Source organism: Chelonia mydas, chromosome 20 (genome assembly GCF_015237465.2).
Source record: "Chelonia mydas isolate rCheMyd1 chromosome 20, rCheMyd1.pri.v2, whole genome shotgun sequence".
Lineage (NCBI taxonomy): Eukaryota > Metazoa > Chordata > Testudines > Cheloniidae > Chelonia > Chelonia mydas.
Window position 1 is genome coordinate 10,185,244 of NC_051260.2, and position 12,930 is coordinate 10,198,173.

Sequence of the window (12,930 nt, forward strand, 5' to 3'; positions counted from 1 at the left end):
AATGGCAGAATGATTTGAGTCCATGTCTCCTTCTGTTATGATCGCTCTTTTCTTTTAAACCCACTGTGCAAAAAAAAAAAAAAATTGGGGGGGGGGGTTCCTGACCTAGCAGTCATGAACATGAATTGGACCTATGATGTTTTTTGGAGAACTGACATTATGCTGTTGGGGGTGTCTTGAAGGGAAATACACATTGGAAGAGCTAGTCCAGACTGTGTAACAAGCTACTGTTTCCACCTCCTGTACAGCCCTCTCAGTATTCAATCAGATCATTTGTAGCGTATTTTGGTCGTTGAAGGTGCATTGAAGAACAAAGCAGAAATCAAACTTACCTTCTGCTCTGTCTATATAACAGCAGAAGCATCAGATTTAAAACTTAATAGCCATTTTATGTTCTATAATCAAGGGGTTCCACTTTTAAGAACACATTCTCTAGTGTTGCTCTGCTATAAACTGGATTATGAACTATTATCCACTGAGGACACGTGTAAAAGCTAAGTAACTGTTGATTAAGAAAATGAGAGGGCTATGCTATATGATTAGCATCTTTCTTTGGCAAAGTAAAAGAAGATATTTTTCCCCCAAAAAGAAAGCGTATTGGAAAAGTTTGGAAAGTTACATCTACACGTCACCTATCTGAAAAAAAAACAAACCCATCCAGGGTTACACACAAATAATCCATATGTGTATTTGTGCGTGTGTGTTTCCCCCTCAAGAATACCACTGACAGATAGAAATAAGGAGAAGAAAAAGGAGAAAAAATAATTAGAGAAAAGGTGCTGAGACATCAGAAGTGAATCTTCAGATATTGTGTGTTGTGTTATTATAAAAGAAATCCTGAGTCCATGTTGTGTTGACATTATAGGGGTGGGGGGGGGAGCTGTTTTGTGGTGGGGAAAGTATAATGATAAGACCACTATGGCTGTTTTTGGCTGGTCAAAATGTCAGGGTACATTATTTTTCTTAAACCGGGTTCAGATTTTTGGTCCAGAAAGGGCATATTTTTTCTTGTATTGTTACATTTCTGTGTTTGTGTCCTACTCTAACTTTATGCTTAACAGTTCCATAACAATCTTTCTGTGCAAGCAATACATTTCGATTGTAGAAATAGAAATGTCCCTTCTACCTAGGAGAGACATCTAATCTTGATATGGTAGCTCAGATCAGACAAAAAAAGCACGTGCAAACAAGTAAATGTATAGTCCTAAGCCAACAGTTTTAAAAGGTATCGTTTTTCTTTTTCTGCGGTATTAAATATGATATTTTTTAAGTGTGGAAAGGGCATAATGGCTCTGGATTTGATTCAAAGCAGTATTGCATGAAGAATGACTATTTTCACAATCCTTATGGGTTGGACAGCTAGGTTGGACCAGGTTTGAAAAATTTAATATGCAAGTCGTAAAAAACAAACTAATAAAAAATATCCTTCTTGGTACTGTAAATTAATATTTCAACAGGGAAAAGGCTGATTATTGCTCGTTTTAAGTGTAATTATTTGACATTAGTGCTGTGATAATTGAATGATTTAAAGGATTCATTATATATATATATATATATATATATATATATACACCATTTCGCCTTTTCTGTATTAACAATTTGCAGATGTTTATCCCTTTCTTCTAACAGCATGTACAAGAAAAAATATCTATTCTGTAGATATTAAGATTGATTTTATACCAAAGACTACATCCCTGTAGAGAGATAGAAGCCTGAAGTTGATAAACGTTTAGCAACACAACTCCAGAAATGCAATAAAAGTTAAAACCTCCCCTACTGTTTTTTTTAATTATGATATTAGATCAGAAGGCACGAGGATGGGAATTTATTGGCTTTAACAATTTTGTGTAAATTTTCCTTATTTTTATGTAAAAAACATGGGTAGTCAAAAAGACACCACGCTGTTCGCGTTCATCTCACGTCATATAATTTTGTTTGCTTTGTTGCTAGACATGCACACACTTTCTGATGCTGTTGTTATCAGGGTAAAATATTAGCAATATTACTATATGCTCGATACTATCATTTTTCTTGCCTATGTTTATATAATGCTCTTTCCCCAGCAGGTGTAATTTTAGAACTGAAGGCTTTGTCTGTGTCTCTACGGGTTCCTATGTATTTTATTCTTTGCTGCTTCTGGTGATTTTGTGGTGCTTTAAGAAAATACCGCCTGGAGAAGGAAAATAGATTTAGAAGTTAGTAGGAGCTTGTAAATTCGTAACAGGGAGGCTAGGGTTTGGTTATAGGCTCCTCCATTTTGCTGCAATTCAAGAAGTGCAGATATATATATATTAATCCCTCCTTGTTTCAGTTAGCCGTTTGCCTCGCCTGAGCTTGGGAAATTGCATTGAAAGCTTAGCTTTCCCTAAGATACGTGCCTGTGGTATGTTTGAAAAATCAACTGGAGCGGCTGTCTAGAATTTTCTAAATACTGCCAAATCCCTCTGTTGAAGGCTGTTATGCTTAGGTGTCTTGGATTCTCACACAGTCACCATGTTATTTAATCAGCTCTTGGGGTGTGCAGATGATCTTTACAAATGATTAACAGAATCAAATCAAGTGTGAGTGTGTGAGCAGGGTAGTGGTGGTGGGGGGGAATATGTGGTGTTTGATTTATTTTTAAAGAAAGTTCACTCTGTTGTAGACCAAGACAGGTTAAGAGGTAGGTTGGTATGGTCAAGGCAGGTATAATTAAACAAGGCCCAGAGCTCCTGTGGTTTATGTTCAGATGCAAGCCATCCCCTTCAGCTGAAACACCCCCTTTTTAATAAATAGAGTGAAGTTATTGTCCGGTTTGTGTGCATGATTGTCATCGTAACACCTTGGATTTTCCTTCAGTCTAGCTGGAGTGCAACTGTGCCGCCTAAACCATAGAATTTGCAGACAAAAGTTGCCGCTTGGAACTATAGTTATTTATGCTAATTACAGGGTGTCTGACAGAAACATAATAAATGTAGAGGGAGACATATAGAAATATGTTTCTTCAGGCAGTATACAGTTTTACTCTTTGGGTTCAGGCTTGTTTTCCTGCTGTTCTTCTAGTTTACTTCTTTCTGAAATGTTTTCCCCTCCCCTTTTGTTGACCTGTACTTCATATCACACCCCAAACCAAGATAACCTAATATGCCTTGGAGATTAGCACTTAGTGTAATTTAAATATTCCCCCCCCCCCCCCCCCATTGCTCTGGACAAGCTTCCATCTGTGAATGTTTTTAATGGGATTCGTCTAGTGGAAACCTGAAATTTTGGAAGGACACCATAAGACAGTTAAATAAATTGTCCTGGGCTTTAATTGCACGTCGGAATTTATTGTCTATTATCCCCACCTTCTGACACTAAGGAGTCTGGAATCCAAAGTCATAACTTCTAACAAAATTCTTAGCAACAAAGTGGTGTGTGTGGGTGTGCAGGAGCACTTGCACAGGTAAAAACTCCTCTAGAGTAATTTCTAATCTGAATGTTCATTTTATTTACCTGTTCCCCTTTCCTCCCTTCATTTTGGGTTCAATTTAAATATTATGTCCATATAAAGGTACCTTTCGACAAGTCTCATCAGTAATATATTGTTTTGAAAATCCTTTCTGTCCAACATCTTAAAAAACCTCGAAGAAATATGATATGAAAGTAGCTAAAGAAATCTGGAAAACAAAACAACAGCCAGCTGCATTGCTATGGGATCTACCAGTAATAGTTTGCTGAAATTGGCCTTTCCTTTTCATTGACTGGCTTTAAAAAGGTAAACATGAAAAATAAAAGACATGTAGGAGATCAGGAGATATTTTCTACTGACTTCAGACAGTCTGCTCTACATTCATGCAATCCAACCCATTGTATACTTTTTTTTCATAAGAGAAAGGGGGAGGGTGTAAAAGAACAAAAGAAAGAAAGAAAAAAATTGGGGAGGCAGAGGAGAGGCGAAAGGAACGAAGGACAAGGAAAAAACATAACAAGAGAAAGAGATGCGGGGTGGGGGATGAACTTTATTCTGTTTAGGGATTAAAATCAAAGCGATAGTCACTGCTGGTGTGTAAATTTGTGCTGTCTGTATGGTTAGTTTCGTTTTGTTTATGAAGAGATAACACAGCACGGCTTCAGATTGCTTCGATGCAGGGTGTGTGTGTGTGTGCGTGTGTGTGTGTGTGTGTGCAGGGAAAAGTAGATTATTAATACGAACTTGACAGTGTTAATTGAACCAAGTGGAAGCGGGGAATGCGTTTTTGGAGTCGCTGTTTGTCTGCCTGTCAAGGGTAGAGTGTTGTCTGCTAATCCCAAGACCCTCACTGGAGTTTGTCGATCAAACCCCTTCTTGAATGTCTTCCTCTGGTAGCCACAGAGAGTTGCTATTGCTGTTTATAAAGAGCACCGCTTTCATCTTCCGCACAGCTTCAGGGTGCAAATCCGTACAGCTGCACGGGAGCCCCTGTGTGGAGAGCTGCCTAGTGTTCTTCAGGCCTTGAATTGCCACAAGGAGGTGGTGGGATTTATTTATTTATTTATTTACTTCCAATTGCTGTGGGACTCCAAACTAGCCTTTGATACCGCTAGTTTGTAAAGTTTTTGTTTTTGTTTCTGTTTTTTTTTTTTAAATCGCAGTATCACAGAGCTGAAAAGACACGGCCCTAGGCTTTTTTTGCATCTCCTTGAAATCAGAGAAAGATTATCAAAGCGAAACTACAAAACTGAGGGAATAAGGGTCTGCAGTTATGTGCAATCAAAACAGAGAAAGAATGGATTTCTGAAAACTGCACAAGCTTATCTGATTCACACACACACACAGAGACACACGACCAAAGTCACTGGAAATAATTTCGCTCCAAGAGGTGTCAAAACTAAATGTGTCAAGACGGTGATCAATAAAATAAACAATGGCGTTTGCTTTTTTTAACGTCACAGTTACAAATCCCCCCGTCCCCCGATTTGATACTGTTTATATTTTGCAGTGATGTGTTGGTTTTGTTAAATGCAAAGAAGTTTTTGCTTTCAGAATAATGGGGAGTGGAGGAGGAAGAGATATTAGACAGCCTACATGAGAAATGATCGTTCAGCATCATTTCAGTAGAGGTAATCTTCCATTAAACAAGTAGCGAGATCTTTATGGAAACAGGATCATATCTGCTCAGAGTCTAGCTAGACCGTTCACAAATGTTGCAAGATAACCTTGCTGGTATTGATTGTGTAGCAAACCAGATTTTAGTTCTAACGTTCACCTCCGGTTGGAAAGACTACTCCCTAAAATAAGTATATTTCAAAATATGTATTTATTTGCCCTGCATTGCTACTCGACTTTATTCATGAAACCTTACGCTTATCCACGTAGAAGGTTTGATGGAGACAGAAACATAAATGAACATTATTTTACTTCCCTGCAGACTCAGAGTTTTGTTATGCAATTACACAGCTAAATGTTCTGATAATATTATGCTAAGCCCTGTTTTTATTTTACTTTAAGATGAGCTGCCTCTCTCTTGTTTGAACTGGGTAATTTCTCAAAGCATGCTGCTCCTTGAATGAAATAGGCTGGTATTGCAAACGTTATGATTATTTAAAAAAAGAAAAACCTTTGCAGCCCTATTGAGAGTAAACAATTCTATTTAATGAAAGTTTCCGAGTAAATAAAAGAAATCGTGGCCAGCAATGTTTTCCTTTGTGTAACATCAAAAATGCACCATTCACAACTAAATTAGTGACCTTGTCTGCTTGTGTTAAGGTTACAAGAACTGGTTTTACTTATTTAAACCCTGTGTTTTTATAATCCTTGCTTGTTATGTATTTCATATCTTGTATATTTTGTCATTTTTCCCTATAATTTTTTTCACCAGTCCTCCTTTGCACTCACTGTTCTTCTCTATCTGTTCCTCTGTATATAAAGCCCCCCCGCCACTTTCTGCATATATGTCCAAAGACAACCATTCTTTTGTAAGGCTCCATTTACAATAATTCATCCATGTACCAAAGACAAGATTCCTTTACACCTCCACGTTTTTACATCACAGCATCTTAGCAATCTTCTATAGTGAGTATTTAACAAAAATGGAAATAGAGAAAGAATGATGAGTATAATTTTCCCCTCATGAACAGAAAAACAACCGTCACTAGAGACTTTTGATTGACAAATAAATTGAACTCAATAGAGGCCAAAGGGGACATTATACTCCTGTAGGAATATTTCCCTTTAAGGACTCACATAAAACATAGGATCTAAAACGGAATGAGAATAAATTCTGAGAGAGAACGAGATGATGACTTCAGATTTCACAGGCTCTGTCCGAATTTGGATTTTCATACACACACAGACATCAATTTCTATTTAAAGTAGTCCCTTGATAGAATTAAATACATTTCTAACAGAAACTAGGACAGACTCGTGCATATTTATTAAGAACTTTGGAATTAAGGTGCAGTCTTACTCTTTTCTCAGCTGAAACATGGACTGTAAGTTTCGAGGGGCTGGGGGCTTTTTTAGCAACATCACATATTAATGCATATTTAGGCACGTATCTGTAGCCATCTGCTTTTTCTTCCTGCTCGAATTCCCTATGTTACATACTGGGGGGGAAAGCATTCATGTCATATGTGTTCAGGGGACTTACATACACTGTCCATAATGTATGTCACTGGTGCATACTGCATCACTAACGGGCATATGTCCCTGTCTTTCTCTCTTTCTCTATCTCTCCTTGTCTATCTGTCTCGCTCTGCGAGAAACCACCATAACCTTCTGAGACTCCACTTTTCTTGTTCTTGCACAATTTTGAGCATTCACCTTCATCCTACTCCAGTTACTATGAAATTCGAAGTTATGAATTGCCCTTCACAGCACGAGATAATCCACATTTTTTAAGAGAGGTTATTCTGTGTAGGTTATTCTTTTCCTCCTCTTCCAGAGAAATCCACTAACTCCATTCTTCCAGAATCCAATGGGCGTGATCTATTTACCTACCTGCCTTTCTCTACGAAGGGAAGGTTATTTCTTTCAAAATTCAGCCCGAAGGTTAAGAATTAAAAACAAAAATCAGAACCCAAGCTATTTCAATCGATTTGGCAAAAAAAAAAAGTTTCCATACATTAAAATAATAATACTAATAAGTGTCAAGTGTACATTGTTGCTTGCTGTAAATATTCAGAAGGTTTCCCCTTTCCCAGCTACGCCTTATAGCTGAAACTCACTCCTCCAGTTTTATTTAATGAAAGACACATTTATGAACAATCAAATGATCCTCGTAAAAATTTTATTGAAGGACATAAAAACATCCATGGCTACTAGCCGAATAATTCAGAGAGGGTCTGCAAAAGCTGTCTTTTTTGGGGAGGGGGATGGTGGTGGTGTTATTATTCCCCACTCATGTTTTACAAGCTTATCCTTTCCACTCCAGGAGACAGTTATTAAAAAATAGATATGCATGATGTGACCAACAGATTTCTTGCCCTAAAGCAGGTTTGACGACTGTACTTCCCTGTAACAGATGACAAAAAGTCCATTTATTTTTAGGCTAAAAGAGCCTAAAATCAGATCCTTCCTTGGGTGATACTGAAGTATGATGGGAAGCATACCTCTATTACACTTTGAACCAGTCCCTTTTTACTGATATTCAATTTAATGTATCCACTATGGAATACAAGCTGCAGAAGGAAAGGACAGACAGAGACAAATTACGTCAAGAAATAGTGCCTGGGATACCTTACACACATACCTTATAGGCTCACTAGCAGGGCAGCTTTTTATGCCAGACATAGCCACCTCTGGCTAATGAAATGCAAGAGGCATTGCTTCTAATGTCTGCATTATTTCAAGAGTTTTATGAAAAGCCAGGTCGCATAGTCTCTATTAAAAAAAAAAAAAAAAAAAAAGACCTGCGGATTGATCCACACTGTATTTTTGGGTAAATACAATCACGTGAGATCTGAGAGCCAATAGCAAACTGGGAAAGGCTGAAAAAATAATTACCTGCCCTGATTGTTCTATGAGAAGATAAAAAGTACACATACAGTTCATACAATAATCTTATGAATGTAAAAGAGGGGGGAACATGTCGGCTTCTGGTCCCATAAGCAACTATTATGTAGATTCCTTGATAAGTCATGAAAATGAAGAGCTCTTGGCATCAAGGTTCCCAGCCACTGGCTCTCACCCTGCAGCAGCTAGACCTTCAGGATTAGTACCGGACTGTGCCGATTTTCCATCCTGCAGTTTTGCCCCTAAACCGGCCGTTTTTACTACTTCATGGGCTCCCGTGCATTCTCAGTCTTCTGTGGTTTACCATCCGTATACCCACCAGCCTCACATTGGGGCTGACACCAGGTATATGCGCACTTGGTTGGAACCCATCTCAGGCGCGGTGTCCTTCCCCGGCTTCCCACCCAGCAGCAGGCATTACGGGCTCAAGCCGGACGCTTTCCCCGGCCGAAGGGCGGAATGTGGCCCGGTGGACGGGCGTAGTTATCCGGATTACATGTACGGATCCCCGGGTGATCTCAGAGACCGAACTCCGCAGACTATACCCTCTCCGGAATCGGAGGCAGTCGCTTCGAGCAAACACAAAGAAGAAAAGAACGAATTAGACCCTAGTAAGTTGAAGTCATTCTTGTTTACAACCGGGGAGGCATTACAGCCTCTAGTACAGTACTCAATAAAATGAAATTACCTTAGAGGGCCCTGTCCTAAAACGCCAGATATACAGGACGACCCGGGTTTAAAAATCCCCCTAGTCTAATCTCAGGACAAAGTAGTTTCATTTTCATTTTATTTAAAAAAGAGAGTGTGGGGGGGGGGGGGGAATCTATTTGTTTCTTTGGTCAAATATTCATAACCCAGCCTCCCCACCAAAGCTCCTGCCTCTCAGATATTTCCCCTTTCAGTCAAGAAGAGTCCCTTCTAGCTGAGAGTTGATTCAGTGATTTGGGTGTGGGGGTAGGGGAGAAAAACACCCAGGAATAAACAGAGAGAGGTATATACGTGTCTTTAAAAATACCCACCTATGTAATTATTCATAAAATACTCCCAACATGTGGGAATAAAGGGAAAGGTGGTTGCCCTGAGAAAAGTGTTAAGGAGTGGGGATTATGGGAGGTAAAGGCAGAAAGAATCTATGGGGTGATAAAGGCGAAAAGCAGCTTTAGGCAGGATATTGGACTGAACACTTGAAAAAAAGCCCATCTTCTTTAGTGCAAAAAACTTGAGCACTGTGGGGGATCTGATTAGCCCCTTGCACCATTACAGATGTAACCGGTCTTTTCCACTCTAAAATGTTCATCTCAGAATGACCATATGTCTCTGAAATGCAGACAATTGCTTCTGACAGTATAGTGTGTGCATAGAGGCAATGCACAGAGAGCAAAATAAAGTGTGATTTCAAATCTGGTGGAACTAGAATAAACGTCCAGTTGTGTCTGTGTGAGTGTGTATGCCTGTACACACAAACATGCGCGCACACACAGACACACAGACACACACACACAAGCATGCCATGTGTTTATTAAGACTTCTGGCCTAACAATCTGATGAAATGGTGATTTATAAATTATAAATGGTGAGTCTGTGGGTGTCGGTGTATCCCCATATCTATCTCTATATGTATGCATACATAGGGATAAGTATCCATATATGACTATATAAAGTAGATCTGTGATAAAACAAGTAGTAGGATCAGGGAAAACATTCTCCTTTGCTGGTAGATGGCTCTATAAAACGCCTACAGTTGGATCAAGGAGATGATTCTAACGATAAAACAGTGTAATTTTTTCGTTCTAACAAAGTAGGGATGATGGGGCAGCAAAGAGAAAGGTCTTTTAGGCTTGAAGACTGTATTTTTGGAGACAATGGATTTATTCTGTGGCATCCTCCAGATATTAAAAAAAAAATAAGCTAGTCATTCTAGGACTAGTATGGTTATAGAGAAGGTATTGGAGAGCAGAGGTTGTAAAGAGAGTTTATGGGCCTATAAAATGGTGGGAATTTTTACTTTTTATGACTATGTTCTTAGATTACTCCTGCTAGGGGATGATTATTATTTTAAACCCATTGCTACGGTTTTATTTACTGAAACTTTTATCTGAGAGCAATAGTAAAAGGAAAGGAAATGGCCCCCTTCCAAAAATAAACACATTAATGCCTTCTGAGGGTTACTTTAAAATATTTACCTGCTAATTTCCTAATTAAACACGTTTATTTTGGAAAAATAATAATCTGGGTGTGAGGAGAGGGAAAGCCAGCTGTTGAAATTAATGATTTTTCTTTTTTAAAAAAAAACTTCTTTCCCAGGCAATCCCGTCGCAAATTGGATTCACGCACGTTCCACAAGGAAGAAAAGATGTCCTTATACAAAGTATCAGACCCTGGAACTGGAAAAAGAGTTTTTATTCAATATGTACCTCACACGGGACCGGAGGTACGAAGTAGCCAGAGTTCTTAATCTCACTGAACGCCAAGTCAAAATCTGGTTTCAGAACAGGAGAATGAAAATGAAGAAAATGAATAAAGAAAAAACCGATAAAGAACAGCAGTAAAGTTGGCAAAGTCAAATCAATGCAAGAGAAAGGAGGAGAGGGGAGGGAGGAAGGGAAAGCTGTTTCTTTGGTTCGAAATGTTTCTGACTTTGAATGTGCTGATCAGTGTTTAGATTTAGTTAAACACAGCCAAGCGTTTGGGAGCACCATGCTTTTATAAAATGCAACTAAAATAAAATGATTTTTTTGTCCTTTTCGGGAAAACAAAACAGAAAAGTACTTGAATTTTTTTTAATTTTTTTTTTAGTATTTTATTTCGTAAGTTAAACTTATCCAGTGTTTTATTTTTTTAATTTCATGACTTTGTGAGTGCATATTTTGTACAAAAGAAAATGAGAAAAAAAGGCTCAAAAGTGTTCTGTCATAGTGTTGGTCTGGTGTACTTATTTGTGTATTTTATTCCTGTCTCAGACCCGTTCTGTAATATTGTTATGTTTGCTATAGTAGAACAGCTCTATGTAAATATATACTTAACGTTACAAAAAAAGAAGGAAAAAAAAAAAAAAACCTTATCATGCAGGTGTCTTTTATTTAAACTCCACTTGAGAAACAGCCAGAGTTTATTTTGCAATGGTATTCAAAGCTGTGTTGGGATTCTTAAAGGAGACACCCTCCTTGCACCAGTGAATTTAGCACTGATAAAATCGCAGTCTGTTGAAATGGAATTTGAAATATACCTTATTACAGGAAGCAAATGAAGATGGGTGGAAAGAAAGGACGCTGTTTCCGCTCACAACATTTTGTATTTAATAGTATAATCATAAAATGCGTTTAGGTAAGGGTTATACGTGCCATAAATTTTTAGGTTTGGATAATTAATTGTAGTAATTTATGACCAGGCAATCGAAGTATATGTAAAAGATTAAATATGTATGCTGGGAAAGGGCGCTTGCGGCAACATTCCTCTGTCTGACATCCGCCTATATAGCAACTGCTCTGCATTATCAATGGGATGCCAAGACTTGTAGGTTTCTTCAGCTCCTTGCACCTCAGAGGACGTTACGTTGCAAAGTAAAATATAATCGATTGGGGAGGAATGTTTTTAAAAAAGCAAGAAAAAAGAAAACAAGAAAATGTGTGTGGGGAGAGAAATTTTCGGTCTCAATGAAATAGGTTTTTTTTTTTTTTCCTCACCCTCCCGCCTCCCTTTCTTTCTGTACAGAGGTCTGGATTGTCTGCTGTGGTAGGTAGAGACCCATTCCACCAGTCTAAAATGGGTAGGAAGTTTCTGTTGTTGTCGTGGTTTGTGACCATTTTAAGTGGCCCAGATGGGCGAGAACAGGCTGTCACAATGCATTTTTAGCTTGAGGTATAAATTGATGGGTGCTCAGAGGCTGCTCAGTGAGAGACAAGAGGGGGAGAGAAAGTATAAAAATGATCAGCGAGGGATGCTTAATCATCAAAACTTGTTATAAGGTGCCTTTCTTTAATGAAATGAGGAGAGCAGGGTTCTAATCTTTCTAATCAAAATCAGAGCGAGGTAGTAGGACATGCTTGTCGCCTTGGCTTCTCAGCCTTCTCCGAAATAAAAAACCTGGAAGTCATTACCCACTGATCTTTATAAAATATTGCCCTTTAATATTTCTTTCTTAAAGTTTTGAGGTTTCTCCCCCCTTTATTGATTTGTACTCTCGCTTTTATGGCATCGTGGGTTTTTTTTCTTTTTTTTTTTAAGGTGGTATGGTATGGGTCAGTCTGAGCATCATCCTGGCACCAGAGGAAGCTCAAAGCTCAGTTCATTCAGAGCCTAAGTCCCCTGCTTTTTATGTTTGAAACGTCTTAAGGAGCCCACTGAAATGTGCAGGTTAAAAAGCATTTTAGCAGGGCCAAGAATGATGGGCAAAAACAAAACAAAACAAAAAACCACCACCAACAACCAAAACTGAATCCAACCCAACCCAGAATAGTCCTGTCATTTCGTGTATTTTTCTCTTTCTTCTCCCCTTCTAAATCCGTCCGCGTGAACTCCATTAAAAAACAACCACCACAACAAAAACACTGTTCGGATTTCAAAATGGATTGGCCACCTCATATCTGCAATGGAGAAAGTTCACCCCTTTTATTCGAAAAGTTCTCACTTTGGATGGGACTTTTCAATCAGCTTCGGGCCCCCCTCTCTGGTGGCTATGTAATGAAACGCTTTTATTAACGTTGAAAAGAAATGATCCATGCGTCTCAGTTCTGACCCCCCCCCCCATACAACCAGATCTCATTTCCTAAGAGACCAGGTCGCTTACCCTCCCCCAGCCCATCCTGCAGTCTTTACTCCCGCACAAGTCCCATTGGAGCTGATGGGCACGAAGGGATATGGCCCCTTTTGTCTCCGTCGAGGGTTTTCTTTTGTTGGTGATGGGCTGTTTTGTTTTAAATCCTGCTGCAGTTACAGTTCATGTGCAAGGCTCTTAACTGCAGAGTTGCCCCATAATT

General features: G+C 38.8%; 1 protein-coding gene across 1 annotated transcript; it reads left to right on the plus strand.

Annotated features, from left to right (window-relative positions):
• The first annotated feature begins 6,307 nt into the window (after positions 1-6,307).
• Positions 6,308-12,526, plus strand: HOXC9 (homeobox C9). Its single transcript, XM_007065802.4, has 2 exons — positions 6,308-8,565; positions 10,259-12,526. Exons 1-2 carry the CDS (start codon positions 8,028-8,030, stop codon positions 10,501-10,503), a joined length of 783 nt encoding a protein of 260 aa, XP_007065864.1. The 5' UTR covers positions 6,308-8,027; the 3' UTR covers positions 10,504-12,526.
• Positions 12,527-12,930: the final 404 nt, after the last annotated feature.

Excerpts from the sequence above, each read along its gene's own strand:
- HOXC9 (XM_007065802.4), top strand. The coding sequence starts at position 8,028 with ATGTCGGCTTCTGGTCCCATAAGCAACTATTATGTAGATTCCTTGATA. Across the intron at positions 8,566-10,258 it reads AAAGAACGAATTAGACCCTA|GCAATCCCGTCGCAAATTGG; the intron begins GTAAGTTGAAGT and ends CTTCTTTCCCAG.